A 24839-nucleotide genomic window follows, 5' to 3' on the forward strand; every position below is an offset into this window, starting at 1 on the left:
ACGTGACGCTGGTGGCGCATTGGCGCTGGTGGTGTGTGCGAGGAGTTTCTTGAATGATCGTGAATTTCCTAGTTTGTTTCAGACGCCCTCTTTTTTAGTATATAAGCCCGGCAAATAAAGAAGAGATAGGCAGATAGATTGAAGAGATAGATAATTGAGTCAAACGAACAGTAGGCACCGTAAGTAAAGTGTGTGAATCATTGCGATTTATAGCGTGTGTTATAAAGGTTGTTAAGTTTAAAATGACTGTGGAAATTCTGTGTATTAAAAAGTTGTATCAAGAAAGAATAAACTAGTTTTAATTAAGAAAGGACTTGCATCCCTGAAGTTCCTCGGAAAGAATTTATACTGGAAATTAACAAACGACCAGATACGTAACAATAATGATCAAGGTTTTGAAGTTGATGAAAGCTCACAAGCATCCAGCCACTTCTTGAAATCAAGGGCCATTTTATGAGAAAGAAGTTCAAAGAAACTGGAATCATAGCAATCCTATTTGATCACAGACCTGCTAAGTCTCCTGATACAACTCCAGTAGATTTATCGCTTCTAGTCTACTTAAATATGATCTTGGCAGCTGATGGACATGTACAGAGAGGATCCATGAAATGTTTGAGAGTTACATCACAATCCTCTGGGAAAGCTTGTTAGAGTGGAAATTAAAGTTTCAGGAAATAGTGCAATAGTCAAGAGTGTGATTAACAGTGAAGTAGTTCTAAGGACAGCACATGACCTGAAAGTGCAGTTAACCTTTAGTGTAAGTTTGGGACATTTTTTTAGGCTGATAATTTTTTCTATTAGAACTGTTAACTGGTGGAATAGCTTACCTGATAATGTGGTGCATGCTTATACATTGTAGTACATACGATTTTATAGGATACTTTTATGGATAAGAAAAAATATATTGAAATTGCTTTCTGTTTGGTTTTCATTATGTGGTCTTTTAGGGATGATTGTGATGAGAAAAATAGTCTTCTCTCACCTTGCTTGATCTTATGTTCTTAATTTTTTATTAGGCTGTAGAAAAGCCCAGTTAAACCTTAAAGTAGCTACACCTCCTTGAAACTTTTAATGTAGTTAATGCAATATTTCTTGTAAATGATAAAGATTTCCATGTAAATGCTGAAGAGAATAATGACACAAGAATAAGCCAGAACTTAACCCTTTGAGTGCATAATTAACTTTCAGATGGCTTCTCAAAAATTGTAAATTATCCACTAAAAAAAGAAATTTTAAATTAATTTTATCTTTTTTTTTACTACTTTTTCAATATAAAAATCCTCTAGTTTTGCTCGGTGATGTATGCACACTCTGTTCTAAGATGGGAAATTCAAGGACATATGAGTATTCTGATTGTCACACTATGAGGAAAAGTTTTGTGATGCCATGAGGTAAATCCGCTTGTTGAACCAAATGGCTGTAAATGTCAAGTTGGATAAATTTGTTATAGTATCTAAATGGCTATGAACAGATGAGGTGAGAGAGATGTTCAGTTCAGCATGTTGTGTAAAAGTCCTTGAAAGCTAACCACATTCCCTGATTTTATTGATGCTAAGCTATACCATTGCGTTTGTCTGAATTTCACAAAAAAATTTCTAGAAAATGTGACTCATAAAATGGAAAGTATGCTGACTTGGCAACACTAATCTGTAACAGACTGAACTGTGTACCTCCATCTTCAAACAAACAGTTGTCAAGTGACTGTTGTGGGAATGATATTGTTAGCATAAGATAAACTCAAGACTTGTTTACCAGAAATGTAAAAACCATAAAATTATTGGTAGGATAAAGAACATGGATGTTTCAGAATTTTATTAATTTCCTCTTCAGCTTAAAGACTTCAAGATTTCAAGAATAATGAATAGTGTTTCTAACCTAAGTTCTTGATTGGTTATTGACTAAAATTTGAATAATAAAAATGAGATAGACTTGTAAATCCAATATAGCAACAGTATAATAGAGTGAATGTCATAAACCTAATTGCTGTGCATGAAATAGTCAAATATTTGCCATTAAAGACAGCACATCAGCTTGTATCTTATTAGGTCAGTGGTTATTTATACAGTGATTGATCTTGGCTGGGAGGTTTTGAATGACATTTTGGTCCCTATTGATAAATATTTTATGAATGATCATTTATTTTTAAGAGCAATCAGGACTGTAAATATGATATTGTTATGTATGTTATTAATATTATTTTGTCTCTTTGTGTTCTTATTTATTTTTGCTTTCAGATATAAAATTAATAAATTTCTTACAAAAAAAGGTTTTTACTCTGTGATGATTTATACACATGACATCACCCTTGAGAACAAATACAATTATTCAGGAATAGTTAAATATTGTTTAAGCTTGAGTATATGTTCTTGGGGTACTTCTGGTGCCAAGCTGCTTAACTTTTCTTATTACCTCCAATATGTTACTGGTAGTAGTTTGTGATCTTGCCTGTTTATTTTTTTCTCCCTGTTGAAATCATACCTCACTTTGCTAACTGAGACAAGTCAATACTAAAAATATGTGAGTGGTTTGTTGACCTACTATTTGAGTGTAAAATCAATGTAAAAATACATATTTCTGTATATATGTGTGAGTTCTCTTATTTTGTGCTCTTTGTATTACAAATTTTATAATATTTATCTAGTTCATTGACAAATTTTATTTTTAGTCAAAGCTCAATGGCATTTATCATCATATAAATTGGTAGAAACTAGATTTTTAGGAGTTTCTGTTGTACATAAGAAACTTGATTTCACACTAGAAAAGTGTTTTATAAACCTTATATGCTTTTTTTTTTTCAGGTTTCATATAAGACTCTTAGTAGAATTCTGTCTATCCATGTAAACACAGCAAAGCAGTAAGTATGCTTAACTAAAGCTTTTTTAAACTTATTGCTTTAAAATAAAGGAATAGTTGATGTCACTTTGAGACTATTTTTCTGTGACTCAGCTTATTAGATATCTAAATAATTAGCAACCCTACTACTGACACTTGCTTTGTAATTACTCTGAAATTTATCATGTTGCAGAAGCCTTTATGAAGGAAAGTGCAGCATATTTATCTATACATATATTGTGAATGAAATGTAAAGTAGCAGATTCGGAGTGGTATAACGTTTAATACATACTTGTATCCACATGCATGTATTTATATGAATTCAAAAAAAATTCTCCATAGGTGTTAAAAACAATGTAATTATAGACTATGTAAAAACTACAGCCCAAAGTTATACAACTAAATAAATGACAAAACAAATTTTAAACATTTAACCTTAAATTTATTGAAAGTTAAGGATGTTTTATAAATCTGTGTGATTTTTGCAGGTTATATATTTTGTATAATCTAAAATGTTTTTTTTTCTTTTTCTAGTTCATTAGCAATTTTTCTAAAAAAAGTGAACAGCGAGAAAGTCTATGCTTGTTATCTGTTGGCTGGCTCACAGAACTTGGGTTCGGGAGATGAGGTTTGAGTTTTTGAGTGAAACTAGTCATATTCTTAACATGTTTTAGAACTTGTGTAAAATTTGATGGTAACAACATAATTTTTTTTAGGTCTTAATATACAGAAATGTTTAGGTTTAATTTTCTTTGTTGATAATGAAATCTTTTTTTTTATCTGGTTTCTTTTATCATTAATTTTTATCAGTGTATTGAACATTCAGTATAATATTGTTGTTATAATTTTAACAATATTTGTGTGTATAAATATTTTGAAAGAAAAACAATTGAACATCTGTGTATTCTTAAATTATCTCAATTAAGCATGTAAACATACTAGGTTACCTATTTTAAACACCTGTATAGGTGTTTTTTTCCACATGTCCATGCTAATAAGTGACAATACTATGATAAAAGTGGTCGCTTCTATAGTGTGTGTTTATAGTAGCTTAGGAGGAATTTTTTACAAAAAAAATAATTTTCATTTAGAAGTTTTTGTACAAAAAATCACAGTGCAAGCATGTGTGCTGATTCTTATATTTATACCCTTCTCTCTCTTCAAATATATGTCTTAGTTATTGAAAAAAGTATATGTCCTAGGATTTTATGTATTTGTAAGAGTCCTTTTGGGATATAAGTAAAGTATCTCAGTCCTTCACATTTGAAAATTGCACAAGGGCTGTAAACATCCCCTGCCAAATAGTCTACAAAGGCTTTTAATGGGCCGATGCCATATCTTGACTTTTGTTTATAAACTTGGACAATAAAAGTTAATTTGCATTGACTGAACTGCACTGTTTTTGAATCAACAATATAGAGTTTTGCTGGCTAAACTTAGACATGTTCACAGAGTGCCACTGAATTAAGATGATCTCTGATCAATATGGTAACCCCTGCAACTTCGTGTCAAGCTGAAAGAAGTTCATCAAATGGAATTTATGTCCCAATCAAATTTCTTAAAACTCTTCATAATACTCTGAATATGCTAATAATTAATGATAAAGTTTGTAATTTAAACTTTAAAATATCAACTTAGTTTCTCAGTTACAAATATTTGATGTCCATATACAACAATATATTTTAAAATGCTGTATTAATACACGTGTAACATCACTAGTTTAGGCCAAGTACTGGAGCCATAAGCAGCCAACATGGTCACACAAAGTCACCTGTGAGCTTGATCTGTGTATAAAAACAAGTTGATTGTGTGGTCAATGTCACGACAAATAATAAAGGATATGATTTCAAAAGTATTTATTTCTTGGTAAGAATAAAAGGACGGAAACTACAGTCATTTTAATTTTTAATAACTTCAATAGATTTTGTTTTAAGGGTAAGTATTTTTACATATTTGACAAGACATTTTACTTTTTTATATGCCCATTAAAATTTTCACTTGTCCCTGACAGTGTAAACCAGCTTTATCTACTTAAAGCATTATATCTAATTTTACTACTTCTGCTTAAAAATACAGGGATTACTCTATAGTTCAGACAAGAGAAGAGGTTATTTAGCCATAATAATACCATTTTAATTTTATTAGAGGTCATAGTCCACATTTGGCAGGCACCATCACACTGACACTCAAAAGTGCCTGTAAAATAAGTTTTGTGCCCTCTACTACTATTATGCGGAGTTAGGTGATTTAATCGATTAAGTGCTGTGATCAGTTAACCATGACCAGTGATTATATTGATTAATGTCACATAAACTAATTGATTAATTGAAATATAGCATTTTAGATTATTACTGTTTTTGATTATTTCAACAATTGATTAATTTAAATTACAATTAATAATCAACTAACCGAAATTAGGGTTTCCAATTATTATCATTTTTGATTATTCTAACAATCCAAGCAGTTATGTTTATTTGTTGTTAAACATAAAGCTACATAATGGGCTGTCTATTCTCTGCCTAATTTTAGCTTCACAAGTTTTTTTTTTTTTTTTTTTACATCAAATATGTTTAGCTTTGATGATTCTAGGTGAGGGGAGTGTGAATCAAAGATCGTCATAGGCTTAATTCCCATTGCTACCAAACTTGCTTGTCCTGACTAAGAAGAATATTGACTGATAGCAACCTGCCACCAACAATTTTTCTTGTTTGTAGTATTTTGGTTTGAGGAACACTGTACTACTCTGTTAGGACTGTTGATTATTCAGTTATCAAATACTGTTAATTGCCCAGATCTAGTTTCCTGTTTAACAGCTATTTGCATTTTATTTGCATAAAGCTTCCTTTTTATAATGCATCATTAACTTGCATAAACATACTAACTGCCACCTTGTGATTCTGGTTAATAAGCTAATGGATGTTACCCAAATGAAGCTGAAAGTAATTTATCACCATTGCTATTTGAAATTGGATAACATAAAAATTGTTTGTTGCAGCTCCCAGGTTTGCTACAATGTTTCTGGAAGAGTAGTAAAGTTTCTTTGGAATAGTTTCTTTTGTTTTTTTCATAATTCTGTTATTAAAAATATCCAAAAGTCCTCTTTGTTTACCTTGTCAACTTGACGTATTCTTATGTTATTTGTTACAAGTGAACAAGTTTTAAGTTGAAAGAACTACTAATTTAATCCTTCTGTAATTAGCAAGTTAGATATAATTGGGTAATTTTTGTTAAAAGTTTTCATTTAGATGTTCTGCATCTAGTTAATGACATCCTTGTAATCCAGATGTGGGAAGGTCATAATAAGCCTGCACTAATTTTTGCCTTAGCTGAGGTTTACATATTATGATGCTTGTTCTTTAGGCTCTTACTTGGCTGACCCCATTTCTGTCTCATGCCTTTCTGGAGTGAGGTCATGCTGTTTTCAGAGGGTGGTACAGAGACCTGCACAAATAAATGAGTTGGGAGTTTATCTCCCTTGAATATGTTTATTTGGAATGATTGTTGACATAAAAGTAGGAATCTACTACTCTCCTTCCAGATATCTCATTTTTGATTTTGTCTTTATTCAGTGTAGAAATTTTGAAAATTAGCACCAACAGCCACTTTCAGTCATACAACAAAATAGTATAAAGATTTTTTCTTCATTTGTTCACTTATGTCAGCTTGTTTTTCATTTGCTGTCAGTGTTTAGTGGATCATTGATTTCTGTCTGCTTGTCAGTGGTGTACCTGAATGTCACAAAAGATTTTTTGTTGTGAGGTTGTTATAATGAGCATCATTAATTATTGTCCTTACAAAAAATAAGACTAAATAATTTAACTTGAAATATCTCTCACACATATTAATTATTATAAGCTTGACACCCCTACTCCAATTAACACTACATAAATTGAAATAATTATCTTTTTTTTCTTTTTTTGTGACTATATTCTTGGCTAAACCACATGGATTATTTTTACCTCTTGCCAAATTGATCTTGATTCTTTGGAGCTCAAAGCTTTATGTATTGACCAATTAAAATAGATCATGGTATTTGTAGTAATTTATCAGTAAGATGTTACATACTGGCACCTCGGTTTTTGTCGCACTGAAATATGTTCTTATGGCTGAAAAGTTTTATAATTTTTTACCAAAGACAGGAAAAAAGATATAAACAAAATGAAATGTTATTAATTGGTATAAATGTAGAAAATAATACCTAAGTGAATACAAAATAACTGGACAGTTTTCTTGTTACACAACCGTGCACATGTATGTGAAAAAAGTCTGGTGCTGTTTGTTGTTTATTCTGTTCTAAGTAATTCAAAATCGTATGTGCATGTAAAATTTTTTTGTAGTTAAATGTAGAATTTTTATAGAGAGGATGCAAAAATTTCAAAATTGGTAAGTTATGTTTAAAATAGGGAATAAAAATTCTAGTCCTACAAATATTGGTATTTGATGCATAACAATGAGTTAGGCTTAACAATTAAGTTTTTGGAATATTTTTCTGTATTGATCATAGGTATATTATTTCATAATTATATATTGATCAAATAATGTATATAATTACATAAAAAATCTATTTATCAGACTACTAGCTTTATGTCAAATGTTGTATAGGGGGATAAAGACTATTATAAAATTAATATTCAAAAACAGCTCAGCATCGAATGTCAAATATTTGTTATTATTAGTTCTAATAGTATTTGTCTGAGTATTTCTCATAAAATTATTTTTTTGCAAACATTTTCAAAGCAGGTAGAGATAGGAAAATAATGGAATTTGATAACTGATTAATTGTCAGACTCTTTAATTGATCACATTCAGTTAATTGGTTATTCTCACATGATACTTGGATAGTTGGAATAACCAAAAATATTGACAATTTGAAACACTAATTTTGATCATTTGCTTATTTTTGTGATATTAATCAATTTAATCATAATTTTGATTAACCTATTATTTTACTTGTCGCTAATCCATATAATTGATATTTATGGCTTGAAATAAATTCTAGACAAACTTTGCTTTGAAACTTTCTTTTTAGCTTCAGGATTTATTTTCCTTAACTATCGTGCTCAACAGAAATTTATTAATCATGTTTATCATATTTAACTGTTGTGAACCCTTAAGGTGAAGTATGCACAATTGCTAGGAAATTTTAATGTAAATTTGAAGATATGTTGAGAAAGTTCTGTTAGATATTCCATTTCTAAGATTAATTTACTACAAAATAAACTATGAAAGCTGATATACTTTTTACAAAAAATAAGGTAAACATTTAATTTTTTTCAGAAGTTTTTATGATCATAAGATGAAATATATTTTTAAGTAAAGAATACTACTCATAGTAGGATATTGCATTTATAAAGATATAGACAAGAAGATGTTTTTAAATTTTGTATCAGCATAATGTGTTGATTTTTTAATCAATTTAGTGTAGATAAGCTGTACAAATGGTGCTGCGAGACATAATATTTGAATAACTAATTCATTACAAGCATATGAGGATGTTGATATTTTGATTTTTAAGCTTTCCTTACACATTTCAGTAAAACTTCTGTAGAGAAAAATGTTATAAAATCTTGGTACTTTAAACTTTTTGTGTAAACAACATACCTTGATAAAAGTATAGAAAAAATGCTTCAAAAGTCTTGCTTGATTTAAAAAGTACATTTATATTCTGTATTTAGATTCATAAAATTGCCATTGTACCAGAGGACAGGCTAGAAAAAGCCAAGAAAACTTTTGCTTGTTTGACAAGCATTCATATATATAGTGTACAAAAAACTAACCTGAAGGTGAGTATAATTAAAAATCATTTGTATAAGTAGTATACATAAGTTTTAATGGGTTTGTTTTAAATGATGTCTTTTGTGAGATAGGTTTCTTATTGTAATTTGTACAGAATATTGTGTTATCATGCACATGTTTGAGTTAAACATCAATCAGGGATTTTATATGTTTAAAGTGGTTGCAGTAATTGTGGGATAGTTTTTTGATATTAACTGTTTATATGCCCACCTGAAGTACTTTTTTTTTATCAGAGTTTTAATAGTGGATTTCCATGTATATATGTTTTTAAAATGTTTCAGTGGTAACTTTCAAGTAAAAAAATAAGAATGCCAGTTTCAAGCAAAATTTTCTCAAACCTTTGCTATTATACTTGTCTCTAGTAAGGTTTATGCTGTAAATGACAAGTATTGTAATATAACAATAATATTCTATTTTAATACATGAGCATATAGTTCTCAGATAATCTTTTGTCAAACCAACTTAATGAAAATTGCACATATGAATTAGTAGAATATGTGCAACTGTGTTACATTATAACAGCTTCTTTACAAACGTTCCTGTTTACTAACTTTAGTATATAATAGGTTGCATATTTTAAGAACTTATGGTAAAGTTGTGGTGGTCAGATCTGAACTATTGTCATGGTCATTAGCCTATACAATAACCTAATTAATGACAACAGTTGTTACATATTTTCTTCCTGTCCAAACAGGCCGAGTGTGACCCTATGGTTAGTTTGTTGGACTATGACTCTGAAGTTCTGGGTTTCATGCTCTGTTATCAGTAAAAACAATTGCAATTTGCACTTTGGGATCGTGGGTGTGCTATAAGACAGATGATCAAATACTATTTTTGATTAGAGTAGCCAGCGAGTTGGTAGTAGGTGGTATTGACTAGTTGCCTTACCATAGCCTATTATTTCAATATTAGGGACAACTAGTGCAAATAGACCTTGAGTAATTTTGTACAAAATTCAATAAACAACCAATCCTCTTCAATCATTCCTATTTTTTGAACTGATATGTTACTCTTGATATCGGGGAGTGTGGTAACGATCCATATGTAGGAATAAGTCTGGTTGAAATTGGAAGTTTGTACATTTTGAACATGGTAGCGTGCATGCTAGGACATAGACAAAACCTAGCCAAAGGGACAGCAGGAAGCCCTTCACGGTGTCTAAAGCTCAGCTAATCTTTCTTGTTGCCTAGAAAATGGGCTGAAAAACATCAATTTTCTGTATCTTCTCTTTTCTTTTCTGTCAGCTGTAACTCATAAAACACAGTGTTCCTATTTCCAATCTGCACACCAAAGCACACCACTATTCCCTAGGATGTGCCTTTCAAACCTAGAGCTCCAAGTGATCCACGATAGGTTAGTTACAGCCCAAAGTATATGTTGTGATACAGATTGTTTAATATTGTCCATTACACATATCAGTCGATAGATGGTGTGACCTGTGATGCTAATCCTGGCAGATTCGACATGTTTTGAAACATCTAACTTTTATGTTTACATTAAGCATTTACCAATAAGAAATTTCTGCTCATGCAGAAAGTTTTATTTCAGTGACTTGTGGTAGTAAAACTTAAAAAAGAAAATAATAGCAAGCATGAGAAGGTCGTTTTGCTGAATCTGTCAGTACACATTTCTGTTTGTCTGAATAAAAATTAAATCATAGATTTCACTCTATTGTCTGCATTTTTACAAACACCCATCACTTAAGATGTAATGTTTACCATCACCTGTTAGAAGAACAAAAAACAGTTACTTGAGATGTGATCTTGACCATGTGTTAGAAGAATGAACATGAATCACTTGAAATATTATGTTGATATACGTCTGTCAGGAAGTGCAGTGGTGATTACTATGTGGGGATAAGTCTTGTAGAAATTGGCAGTCTCTACATTTTGAACACAGTAGCACACATGTTGAACATTGACAAAACTTTGCCAGAGGGACAACAGAAAGCCCTTCACTAATCAGAAAGCATGGTAGAAATCCCTGTCTAGGGATGAGTCCAGTTAAAATTTGTGAACAGTCCATTGCATATGGTAGTGTGTATGCCAGGACATCAGGAAAGTCCAGCCAAAGGGATAGAGGCAAAAAGCCCTTCACTAATCAAGTACAAAATTGCCACTAAAGTTCAGCTAACCTTTCTTGACATAAAAACAAAAGGAGCTGCAAAAACATTGATTTTCTTCTTCATTCTTCTCTGTTGGCTGTAACTTATAAACCACAGTGTGCGTATGACCAGCCTGCACACCAAAACACTTTACAGCTCCCTAGGATGTGCCTTTTCATACCTATAGGAGCAAGTGATTCACAATAGGTTAGTTACAACCCAAAGTACTAATCGTGGTCTCTGATGAGTAAGCCATTATGTGTGTTATATGGAGGTAGATAATGTACTGCATACTCTTTACTGTGCCATGCAGTACCCTGGTCATGACTTATCTTGCTTCAAGAAATGGTATCTTCCACCTAGAAGTTACAGCCCAACTGGAAACTATGACTTAGACTTGTGAAAAATTTGGAAACTAGTAACAAAAAAAATTTTTTTAATGCAGGAATGGGTGATACAGATTTTCTCATCCCAACTGCTCTTTAGTTTCTGATCTTTTTCCATCCCTACATCCCAACAATTTTAGAATAAAATTTTTTGTTTGCAGTGATATATATATATATATATAATTTGTAGGTTACTTCTATATCTGTGGTACTTTAAAAGTCATTAGTGTTCTCATACAATTCCATGGAGTCAAGAATTAGATTGTTGAATTAAAATGTACTACTTAGTTGTATTAGTTAAGAGATTGATATAATGGCAACACCAGTTGGATCAATCCATAGTTATTTTTATCTTTATAAATAAATATGCTACTGTCATCTGACAGGTTAATCTACCAGGATATGTAATATCTGATAGCTTCAAATGATGGCAGACTACTAGAGATTGAAACCTTTATTAAATTAACTATTGTCTATTTTTTTGCCTCTTTTTTGCATATTCTTTCTTTGTTTTCAGTTTGTCTCTTAAAAAACTTTGTAGTTCCCCTCCAATTTTACTTCCTATAATCTATTGAATGAACACTAGTCATTTGTCTCATTTTTTAATTATTTGAGATGTAAAGATTTAAAGTTTACTACTGGCCTACTGTCATGTTAAACCAAGTTTGTTTCTCTCTATACCTATCCCACGAACATAAATTCTTAAATTATTATGCATTTGTGTGTGTGTCTGTAAAATGTTTGTAAACAAATTTAGGAAGATGAACACAAGTTAAAAAATGGTTGAGGTTTTGTTTGAATATTAAGATATGGTACCAAAAATAATAAAATTCAGCTGAAAGATTGAAAGATGTATATATGTTAATTATTTTTTGCTTCCAGGACTCCAGTCCTCTGTTTACTACTGATGTTTGTGATAATTTCAAAGATGGAGAGCTTGATCAGAGGTAAGTTATATTTTGTTCTTTTTTTGTAAATACTATTATAATTTCAAACCAAATTACAACAATTCTGGTTTATCATGAATAGAAATGATTAGGTTAGGAAGCAAAAAGGGAAATTTTATTTTACTTACCATGGTGTAAAAACAGAAAGAAAATGCTTTGAAACAGAAGCATTTCTTTATTTTGCACAATTTAAATGTGTAATCATAATTTGACAAAGAAATATAATTTGTTTTAAGAAGATAACCTTATTCTTTACCTGCATGCTCTGTAGTGTTGATCATATAGTATGTCAAACTTTGTTGATAAATTAATTCAGAGAATACATACTGAAGGAAACTTCTTTTAATATATTATTGCTTTCTAAGTTGAGATTTAAGTGTTTGAAATGAACATTAGAGGATTTGATAATATTTAAAAAAGTACATGGCTTTTCTTTTTTCTAACTTTCACCATTTTAGTTTCCTTGGGAGTCATGAATTGTTACAGAAAATCTCAACCTACAATTTTCACCAGAGTACTTTGTCATTAATTAATTTTTTTTAGTAATTTTTTTCATTTCTCACCTATGCCTTATGTTTTTTTAAATAAAGCTGATAGACCAAGGAGAGAAACCACATGAAATAAGTTTGATCAAAAGTAAACTGAGTAAATAGTAATGAAATCTGTTGAATAAAGCCAACTTTCCAAGACAATATGTTAGCAACCTCCTCTCACAGATATCTTTCCTGATTCATTGCTGCCCTCTATATACAAACTTTTTTTACCCAACATTAGCCTTGAGACTCCCACTAAATCTTGCATGTTTCCGCATGATATTGCAACATTGTTGCATGCTCGAATGAGCATGCAACAACCCTCCACCATAAGAGTGTGACATCATCTCCTAGCATAGCTGGTTACCTCTGTAATGATTATTAAATCATCACTTCTCAATTTGGCATTTGTATGTTCAGACATGTATTTTTTTTGCTTGTGTGCTATTTTCAACATCAATGTTGTATTGAAGAATCTACAAAACCAACTGTTGTGGCTCTTATTTTCCACAACATGAATTACACAGAAACTGTTATTTCCATGCTGTCTAGGATTGAACATCAGGACTTTGTTCACTCTAAACTGCCTATCAAAATGGTGTCAGAGGCTTCTTTGTCTATCAGGGGACGTGACAGCATTTGTGCGGCAAGTGGAGAAGTCTTGCCTGTGGCTTGGACGTTTTTCAGGCCTTGACATGGACTTCTCTCCTTCTATATAATTCCTGCCCATGAGGTGTGGATTTTTGGCAGTCTTTTCTTGCCTCCTAAATTTGCAAACAATTCTTCTTGTGCAAATCTAAATCTACCATGACATTCTGCATCCTTCCATGACTTTTCTCCTCAGGTTTGTTACCTTTCTTCACTCTCTCCTATTTCTCATTAATTTTCACTTTTCCTTCTTTATTCAGCCCCTTCTTCAGGATATGTTTTTCCTCCTCCTACTGATATCTGAACCCATGCTGAAAAAAAATGCTTTGGCTTATAATTGAGCTGAAGCCCTTTTCTTAGATTCCAAAATTCAGGAGTCTCTTCTTCAGGGTTGAGATTATGATTTATTGTCTTCTATTAGTCTTTTTCTCAGTTATATCACTTTTGACTTACCTTCATTACCTTTTTATGTTATCTCTCCTCCATCCATTTCCATTTGGAAGCAATCCACTGTTCACTTGAGGAGTTTTTAGCAGTCTCTCTTTCTCTTCCTTTTTTCAATGTTAGCTTGTTTTTTTTTCTTGGCCTTGTCCCCTTCTCACTTGGTTACTCTGTTGCTGGGATTTTGGGGATGCCCTTCTTGCCCAAGTACATTTACCTCCCTCTAATTACAGGGAAGGGTCCTTTGTCTAGCTCATTTCCTCTGCCAGTGTTTTTTATTTGGGAGGTGCAGGGGGGTATCTGATTCTTTAGAGTTACAGGTTGAGGCCATTTGACAACATTTTTTCTTGACTACCCTTGTGTCCCATCTTTCCCGAGTTCTTCTCTTCCATTTGCTTTCTCTTGTTCTTCTGACACCTTTTTGCTCCCTGTTCTTCTGTCCTGTTCCTCCTCTCCCATCTGATTTTCTACTAGCCATAAGTTTCAGCACTGACAGTCTTCTTTGTGATTATTTTCTGGCTAAATTTGTTGATCTATGGATTCCTTTTTCAGATGGCAATTGGGGTCTTCAGATTTTGTCTGTTAGTCTTACCCTTCACTTTTTTCTCCTCCTCCCTCGTCTCCTGTTCCTTTCATTCCTTCAGGGATCCTGTCTTCCATTGGCACCTCTCTGAGATGGTGTTAGACCTTTTTTGCCTAGGTTGTTATCAACAGTGTTTCTCACCATTCTCCAGTATTTATTCTCATCTGTTTGTCATTCCCCTTTACACTGGAGTCTGGTGTTTGGTCATCATTTTGTTACATCTCCATCAGTTTCCATAGTGAGTTTTCTCACTCTCCTGTTGTCTTTTTCTTCAGGGCTTGAGATAACCAAGGTTGACATCTCTGATGTTCATCTTCACATTCACATCTACCCAGCATCCAGACTTAACCTATGGGCTTTTTTTAGCTACATTCCAAAAGGACTCCTCTGACCATACTTTTCTCATTTAGGAAATTGCCCATCTAGGTTGGCTGGTGAAGTTGGGAAGGTCTCCTCTCACACCCACTCAGTATCTGGTTCACTTGGGTGTGTTGTTCAATTTCCATCTCAACAGGACTTAGCCATATCTGCTTCATTTGTGGGCCATAGAGAGTTAGGTTTTCACAGTTCTGTCCTCTATGAATCTTCCTGCATGAAAGGTTCTTTCTCTTTTGGGGACTTGGACTTCCATGGAACCCCTTATTCCTTGGGACATGCTCATATACATCTTTTTCAGTGGATTGTGCACAATCTATGGAACCTCTCTTAGGATCCTTTATTTATCTTTCCCCTTCCCTGTACAACAATTTCATCTGGTGGCCCATTGGGATTAATACAATGGAGGATGTACCTTTTCTTCCCTCACGTCTAGATCTTCATCTTTTTTACAGTGTTTCTCTGATGAGATTGAGGTCCTATCTTGTCTCTTTCAAGATTTCAGGTCAATGAAACCTAGAAGAATTGATTCTTCATGTCAACCTCTTGGATCTTTTCAGAGATTCTTTGGCTTTGATCATTTTCTTCCAATTATATGAGGGCTGTTTGGTAATGATCCATTCAGACAACTCAATTGTGGTATCCAGTATCAATTGCCAGGGGGACACTTGGTCATGCTGTTTTAGTTTTCCAACCCTCAACCTTATCTTCATCTTGTAGCCTGTCATGTTGTGAGTGCCCTGGGTCTTGTTGCAGATCTCTTGAGACCCAAAAAGATATTTTTCATGGGGTGGTTTCTCAATCGTAGTGTTTTCAGTGACTTTGCTCTTGTCTTGGCACCTTTCACATTGATGTTTTTGCCACTTACACAATGTCAGGTTTCTCATATTCTGTATCTGTAACCACTACTGGTGGGTGTATTCAATTAGGACTGGTTTATCCTCTTCCTTTATGCTTATGCTCGTATTCATCTCCTCTCTTGTGTTCTCTCCCTCATTCAAGACACTCCATATCAGGTCCTTCTGATGGTGTCATACTAGCTGGCTCAGTTGTGGTCTGGTGCTGGATTGGTGCAGAACCAACCAATATAAGTCTTCATTCAGTTGCAGTTTGGATGTTACATTCCCATTCTTCCTCACTGGGCTTAAGGTGAAGATTGTGGGGACCCTCCTCCTACCATGGCCCAGAAGATGAATTTCTTGGTGCTACCTGGTTTTGGATTGGAGTTGACCAACCATGTATGCTTCTAGATACATCACACATCTAGCACTTCTAATAGCCTGATGCAGGTTTTGGACTGTGCTTGTATTTTCTGCCGTCCTTGAGACACTTCCCTTTTTTATGGGCAAATAATGTACCCTGGTTCAAATGAGATGCAGTCTTCCTTGGGTGAGCACCTGTACTGTTCCATGATCTAGGGTGTCACACTTCATGGTTTTTCTTGAAGTGTGACAAGGGATTGGGCTAGGAGAAATCAGCATGGAAAGATTATACTTGGCTCAGTCCTAGGTACAAATTTTGCACCATTTCAGTCTGGGATTCTAGCTATGTGAAAAGAGGTTATGTATCATATTGGGAAAGTTAACATTTTCCAACACTGTAAATGTATTTTCAATGGATACTCATCTCTACTCACACTTTCCTCCATTCCTCTCCAGTTTTGATGCATCGTATGTTTTTCCCTAGTGTCAAAGTGATGATTGAACAATCAGTGTAGAGGGAGCCAGCTGCACTAGGAGGCAGTGTTACATTCCAATTAGTAGAGGGTTGTTTCATGTTTATTTGCATGCAACTTTGCAGCAGTATCACACAGAAACAAGTGAGATTAGGTGGAAGCCTCAAGACTAGTGGTGAGAAAATAAGTTTGCATATAGAGAGCAGCACTGAATCAGGAAAGCAATATGTGAGTAGAAGTAACTATATCATGTCATAAAATAAACACACAATAAAACTAAAACCTATAATGATTATATAACATATAACAATGTTTAGGGACAACAAGGGACTTACTGGTCTATCTAGGATGTCCCATTATCTAAACTAAATTTAAACCTCAAAGCCAGCCCTTAACATTCGTATAGTTATGGCTCGGTCCTAGACAAAAACCACTTCTGACCCTAAAACCTGGACTCCATTGACGGAAAGTGATGCTTTGCATTTGGTTTTGTTGTTATTTAAAAGCACTGTAAGATTAATAATTTATTCATTTATTTGTTTTGTAAAATACTACAATTGGTGGACTGTATTTAGAAAGAAAAAAAAGCTAGCTTTGACTATTATTCATGTTATATAGTACTATTACCTTTTGATATGGGTGAATATAAAATGTTAAATAATGATAATATATTATAAAACCTACAGGCTTTGTGGAATAAGGCCTTTTAAACCATTAGAAAATCAGTCTTGGGCAGAGAGGGTTGTACAGTTAAGCCCATCTTCATCACAAAATGACAGAAATGCATCTTCAGCTAAACCAAAGGTAAAATATGATCATTATTCTTGGAAAAAAGTAAATCTGTGTATACATTTTTTCACTTATTGTAGCACGTAGTTTTAGTTGAGAAATTGAGTGATTCAAAACTGATTGGAGAATTTAAGTGAAACATGTAGGTAGTTGTAATGCTGTGTTATACTTTTAGAGTGTTTAAAGTAAACATCAAAAAATAGTTTATATCATAAAAGTAATATTGTTAATTTTTGCTTTTAGTGGCCGTAACGTTTGATTTACCTTTACATAGTATTGAAAATTTATGTGAATTTTATTGCTGATTTAATATTTTTGTTTTGTTTACTGCAACATTAAAATTATTTGAAAATGAGCTTATTTAAATGTTGCAGATGTTAATGTAATAACATTTCCTAGTTAAGAAAAAAAATTTAATATTTTGATCACTTTAAGTTTACTGAAATTATAGTAGCAATATTTAGGAGCATAGTTAAAAGTATAAACACAAGAATACAGAAACAGTTAAATGAAAATCAGTAGAGCAGTATTTTACAAAGTTAAATTTAAAGGAGTCTTCCATGTACACAATGACCACTATCACACAAATAACTGTCTACATGAAGCAGACCAATGGTCATTTCTAGGAACAATATCGATTTGTTTAGGATGTAGCAAATATATGTAGCCATCATATTATTTCAAAATACATATCTTAAAGGATGGAATGATTGAATCAGTGTATATTTATTTTTGATAAGTAACAGGGTGTAGGAGGTCTGCAATTAATAAGTATATAAATATTATTGACTGTCTTAAGTGGTTTCCATTTGTTGTAGTCTGTAGGTGAAAGTAACAGTCTAGATATTGAAAGTGAAACAGAAAACAATGAAAGGAAGAATGAAAAGCTTGAAAAGAAAGCAACAGAAGAAAAATTCAGGGAGAAAGAAGTTAACATTAGAGAACAGAATAAAAAGCAAGAAAAAAAGGTGTGATTATGTGTCTGTGTGTGTGTATATTATATATGTATGTATATTATTTTACATTTTTGATTTCAAAAATGCATAGTGATTATAAAAGAAACCCTATCAATATAACTAAAAGAACAGTGCGTGTCAGTCAGTAGTTGCGTCTATGCATGCTAGCTCACATGAAACCCGAGTATTCATTACTATTGGCTAATTGTGCAGTTATACTTTCACATTTATACGAGTGCAAAACTACAATATTTATAAAGACAATTCCTTCAGTAACTTAAATATGCAAGGAAACACATTAAGTTAGATCTTTACCCTTCTGTGTCTTATAAGTAATGCAATACCATTAGATCTCAACAGAAATTCCAACAGGTGCCTAAAAATTGACAACTAAGCCTAAAGTTTAAATATGCTTTCTAAAAAAAAAACAAGTTTACCTGCTTTATAATCTACAACATTTTGCCTTAATAGTCACTGCCATAATTTCATTCGTTTTTGATACTCTACAGCTAACACGTTGTGTGAAAGAAAATAATTACAGGTTTCAGATGACATACATATGTGATTTAGACATATATATGTATATAAAATTTACCAAAAATACATGATAATAGTTGATTTTTACACTTGATACCAGAATTTTAAAAATTCAGTCTTTCATAACTATTATACATTTCAAACTATTTCAATACATGTGCCTAAAAATCAACAATTAAGCCTAAACTCTAAATACTCTTAATTTGAAAAGAAATATTACACCATTTCTGTTATTGGTGGTAGTGGACTTGATGCTTTGCTAATGCATTAGGGGAGAAAAAAAAAAGAGTTAATACTATTAAGGAAGGAAAAAGAAAATTAAAGGAAATAGTAAAGTACAAAGACAGTTGATTTTTTACACTTCTTGGTACCACAATTTTTAAAATTGGCTATTTTATAGCATCACTTTATGAAGAGTTCAATCAAGAAAAATCTGAAGATTTTAGACAAGATGGCAATTATCCACAAAGGCAAAGAGTTTATACGAAAAATGTTGTGTAGAGAGAAATATATTTCATAGATAGTCAATCCATGTTTTTAACTCTTTACTTTAATTCTGAATATAACAACTCTGTATTCTGCTTAGTGGGTTTTTGTTTCATTCATGTACAACTATATAATACTGCAACAGCATTATTTAAAGGATTTATCTATTTAAATCGTATATCTTTGTCACATATATAGTATTCCACTTAATAATGCTGCTTATGTAATAAAAATATTTCAGCTTTGCCATATAGGGCACAGTACATACTTTATGTGCAAGAGGTCGAGGATTTTATTCCAGCTACATCCCTTTAAAAACTTTTTTTTCCTAAACAATGTTTGAGTAGTCAGGTAATTTTAGTACATATATTGTACAGAAAGCACAAGTTTATCCCTTGGTATTAGGAACTATTATGCCTTAAAAACTTTGTTTTAAAGGATTAAAAGATAAAGAATCATAAGATATATTTAGGAATGTTTAAACAAGATGGTTTTCTCACAAACTAGCTTTATATTTATTCTTTCTCTTTCTGTTTCAACAATTCAAAATTGGTGATTTTGATAAAACCAGTCTTTGTGGTGAATCATGCAACTATTCTTTGAATGTACTTACAAAATAATGACAGTTTTACTTTGGTCAAAAGGTGTTTTCAAAGAGAAAACTGATGCCATGCCCATTTATTAGTTGATAAGATCTCCAGATTCTGAAATAGTAACTTTTTTGCTGTGGTTAGGGAATGTTTTTGGACTCATCCACAAAATTTGGAGGATCTGAAAAATGCCCATATAATGAGATTGCAATCATCAATGAACTAGTGTGTTGGTACAATACAGGATTTTTTGATTGCAATCATTTTGTTACAATATATTGAGATAAATCCATTTATTGAGGTATTATATATTTGCTTGCTTCTAAAAATAAATTAGGAATGTGACATTAAAAGGATGATAAATATTTTTAGAGTTTGAATAACTTATGGTGCATTAGCTTTAATTTATGCATTATTTGTTCATTTGACTTTCTTCATTCTAACTTTTCATTATTCTCTCAGTTGTTTTATTTAATGTATTTTTCTTTATTTGATACATTTGAATGTTTTTAACGATTTTTGAGAAAGAGAAGTGGCCATAACAAACTATTATTTTTCCAGATATATCTAAAAAAGTTTTTTGTATACCCAGATCTCTAGTAAAACTTGGTTTACTACATTGTTTAATAATTACAGTGAACTACCTAAAAATAGTTTTTTTATTGAAAAGTTTACTTGGTATTTTGAATGACTTTAGCATATTTGATTGATATATATTCATTCTCTAGTTAAATTTAATTTTGATAATAGCAGAAACTTACAATTTGTTAGTCTAATATTGAATACATTACTGCATGTTGTGATATATTGCATAAAGTATTTCATAGCAACATTACTGTGAATGCTGTCCAAAACAGTTGATGCTTATGTAGCTTCTTTTAAGGATAGATTTAATATTTACTATCCTGAATAAATTTGCAATCCTTGAAATACCTTTGATGAAATCTTGTTCCCTTAATGGACAAGAAGTTTTTAAAGATATAATAGTTTTATATGTGGGGGTTTACTGTAAAATCATCTTGAATTTCAAGTGTAAAGAGTTTTGATTCATATTTGTATGAAATTAATTTTTATCGGTAGATATTCTTCCTTATTTTTGTTACAGAAACTTCAGTCAAAGTCTACTCCTCAGCTGAAACAGAAACAAGCAAATGTTATGTCACTCTTCAGTAAACAAACACAAAAATGTAAGTTTGATAAACTGGCTGCTTTTCTTATTGTGAAAATCTTATTCTTTAATTCTATGTTTTAAAAAGAACAGAAGCTCACCATTTTTGTAGCAATTAACTCCATCCTACGAGGTTGGTCGATGTGATTGACCCTGTAACTACAAGCACTATCATAGTTTCTCTACTATAACTTTTAATATATTTAGTTTAGCTTCATGAACTTTGGTAGTCTCTAAGTAAACATTATGTGTATTTTGTACACAAAAAATCAGATTTTTTAATTAAGTATTGTTACTAAAAATTTGTCCGTAAATATTTGGTGTCAGAGTGTTGACTGCTCTGAGTGCAAAGTGACTTTCATGTTAAGATTAAAAATACTTTTATTCATCTACAAATTTTCAAATTTCTTTTGAGCAACCTCTACAACCTCCTAAATAAATAATTATCAAATGTATTTTTATAAAACTGTATATTTTATGTGTTATTTTCTCTACTCTAACTATATAAACTCAGTCAATTTAACCAGCCTTGTAACTGCCATAAAAATATAAAATAAATGTAAAGTACCCTTTCTTTCTTTCTTGAATGACTGCAAATTGTAACAGAAAGCTACAATTGTTTATTATAATAGCTTAAAGCTTATAACACTTTACATCTGTTTCTACTTTATTTTGTTGTTTTACTGCACTTTGAACTGTGTCTGATTGATAATCCTGCCATAGAAATTTTAAATCACTCTGTGAATGTATAGCTCACGTTACTGTATTGAAGAATTATTATTATTTTCACTCTCCTACATAATCTAACCTAATAAGTTTCTAATTTGTACATTTTAGTTATTTTTATAACAATAAGTAAAAAATATTCAGGAAAAACAAGAAATATAGTACTTACATTTGATCTCTTGGTGTTTTTATCTGTCAGTTGCCAATCAAATTTAAGGTTTTTTTATAATGATGGTACTAGTACACTAAATATATTTTATTCACTTAAATAATACACTCAAGAACACCAAATAGTAACATACACAGAGCAAACAATGTTCTATAAATATTATAATTTAACTGGCTTTCTAAATAAGACAAAAGGGGCTTTAAATAATTAATTCCCTTAGCTATTCTATCTGAATACTGCAAGATAAACTTTCAAACTGAAGATGAAATTGACACTACTCTCTACTGAAAACATCATAGCATTATATATCATTCGATAGATTAAAATTTTCTTTTCTGTTGTTTATAAATGATATAGTGTGAAACATCAGAGAGAATTATTGGCAATTTGTGAAAGAGAGGATGTGACAGGTGGGTTTGGCAAATGTGTGTGATTTTCTAATTTATGACTCCGTAAACAAATAAGATTGAAGGCTAAAAAATGAGACTTTGCTGTTGTAATACCTATATTATAAGCCCCCTAGTGGTACAGCGGTATGTCTGTGGACTTACAACACTAGAAATTGGGTTTCGATACCCGTGGTGAGAAGAGCACAGATAGTCCATTGTGTTTATTTGTGCTTAACTACAAATAAACCTATATTATAATGAGTAATTTATGTTAAATTCTGTACTTCAAAGAGGGGTGGTAAATAAATTAGAGAAAGGAAAATACCTAGAGAACAAATGCCATGATTCTTAAATTAGGGGAGATATGATGATTTATTTAAATGTTTCCTTATAAAATTAAGAGCTTAAAACTTATATAATACTAAAGTTTGATTTATTAACTATGTTTTGATGCCAAGTTTATTCATATACATCGATAATATGATAGTTTAATCAAATTTTGAATGTAACTCTGAAAAAGGTCATGACATGCACTTTGACCTACTAGTAGTGAGAGGGTTAAATGAAAAATATAAATAACCCTATAGTATGTTTGAAGTAAAAGTTATCCAAAAATACAAGGATAGCTTGTTCAGAGTAAAAACATATATTTTGTGTACCTAACTGTGATCACAGTATTGCAAGTTTGTTTAAACAACACAGATTTCAGTTTGTTATTTTTTTATGTGTAAATTGGGGGAAAAATGAGATAATATGGTGTTGAATGTGTTTGTAATTGCTCTAATGGGATATATGTACATATTTTCAATAAAGAACTTTGACTTCTCAAGAAAAGTTATATGCAATGAAATATTAAGTCAGTAAGCCAGCTTTCACAAGATTACAACTGCAAATATTTTAAAAGAATTTTATAAGTCGTTTTGTTAAATTTTTTATGCTTTATCACTGTGATGGCAGTTGGTTAATAGACCAATATATTTTTTAACACTAAGTTTTAAGAATCCTTTGGGCTTAAGTATTTTGAAGGAATAATGCAGTTTAAAAGACTAATAGAATTTTTTATATGTTTAAAAACAAAACATCAAAGATTATTATATAAATCTTCCTTTTATTATTTTTCCTTCCATTCAGTTGTTGTTTGATTCAGATAAGCAATTATGAATTATTGATTTGGTGTGTGTATACGTGAGGTTTTTCCAAGTTGTTTTCATTAGCACATTTTAGTCAAACAGTTGAATATAGCTGTTTTATACAGAAAAGTATACAATTTAAATTAATAAAGCTAACACAGAAAAGTATATATTATTTTTTGTAACTGCTTGGTATCTTACTGCATGTAATTTATTTTAATGCTGTAATTTAGCCAGACATTAAAACAAAGTGTTTATATAAGGTTTCCACTTCTTTAGAAAAAGTAAAGAAAAAAAGGGGAATACTTGATAGTAGTCAGTGATTGTTCTTTTTCAAATTCTAATTGTATTTGTTTATAAAAATTAATATAACTACATGCATGTTTATGTACAGATAAAAGGTTGGAAAATTATGGTATTCATTAGTAAGTCAGCAGAAATACAGTGTATTTGATAGTAGGAACTACTGTGATCCTTGGAGATTTTAGAAAACTGTTTTTGCATAAAAATATTTTCCTGATGAGCTATTAAAATGGAAAAGTTCTGCTATAATTTCTTTCTAATATTAATTATCAAAGATGCGGAAGACTTCTACTTTTGAAAAAAAGATTCACTTGCAGTCTGAATTTTGAATTCTTGTGGTTTGTCAAACTTCTCTTCTAGGTTATTGTTAATACCACCATTAAAATGGGAATGAAGATGTGACAAAAATGTCTGATCAATATTTGAAACTGGTTTAGCCTATAAATAATATAATGATTAAATTAATATTTTTCATAACTTGGACCATTTTTTAGCTGGAGTTAACAATATCTTGAATATTATTAATAATCAGTTTACCCCTAAAGAAGAAAGGTCCACTTTTTGAAAGCACTCAGGTTATAGGTATTGTATCTTTGAATATTAAGTTATCTTAGTGCTTATATATCATATATTTATTTGTGACATTTGAACATTTTACATTTAATCTTTTCTCTGCTGAGGACTGGTGGTGACTAAAATCTTGTGGTGAATTTTGAGTTAAAGACACAGAGGGTTGTTTTTTCTAAGAGATTTATTTGGTTTAGTAAACAATTTAGAAGTGAATCCTTCTGTGTGATGCACGTACATACGCTAAATGTTAGCGTATACAATAGATCAGTACAGATGACACAAACCAGTTTTATAAACAATCTTATGAAAATAGTATTATAAAAATATGTGTACCTGTTTAATATACAGCATTTCTATTAACCAATAAATACAAGAAAGAGAATACTGACTGGCAGGGATAAAGCTGATGGTCATTCTGACCAACTACAAAACCTGTGTGAGGGGTAGCTATTTTAGTGTATGCATATTAACTTAGTTTTAATTTCAAAAAAGAAATACTTAGAAAATTCCCAATCTTTATTTTCCTGTGTCACGTGATTTCTCTGATTTACAATTTCTCTACTTCAGAATTTTCTACCTCAAAAATAAGCTGCTTAGTTTCCAAACAATTAGAAACACAAACTCCACATAATTACAAGCAAGAACATAAAATTTGAAAATTTCACCTTCTTAATTTTTTGAGATATCAATAAATTTGTCACATCTT

The 24839-nt window shown here is 31.4% G+C and overlaps 1 protein-coding gene across 1 annotated transcript in view; it reads left to right on the forward strand.

Annotated features, from left to right (window-relative positions):
• The window catches only part of LOC106460453 (DNA polymerase delta subunit 3-like), a 47254-nt gene that overhangs the window by 12366 nt on the left and 10049 nt on the right, over window positions 1-24839 (forward strand). The window contains exons 2-8 of the mRNA XM_013920148.2: window positions 2799-2854; window positions 3367-3460; window positions 8508-8615; window positions 12001-12065; window positions 17007-17124; window positions 17928-18077; window positions 20784-20865. Coding sequence (XP_013775602.1) covers window positions 2799-2854; window positions 3367-3460; window positions 8508-8615; window positions 12001-12065; window positions 17007-17124; window positions 17928-18077; window positions 20784-20865 — 673 coding nt within the window. The remainder of the gene's footprint in view (window positions 1-2798; window positions 2855-3366; window positions 3461-8507; window positions 8616-12000; window positions 12066-17006; window positions 17125-17927; window positions 18078-20783; window positions 20866-24839) is intronic.

Source organism: Limulus polyphemus, unplaced genomic scaffold, assembly GCF_000517525.1.
Source record: "Limulus polyphemus unplaced genomic scaffold, Limulus_polyphemus-2.1.2 Scaffold772, whole genome shotgun sequence".
NCBI classification, from domain to species: Eukaryota; Metazoa; Arthropoda; class Merostomata; order Xiphosura; family Limulidae; genus Limulus; species Limulus polyphemus.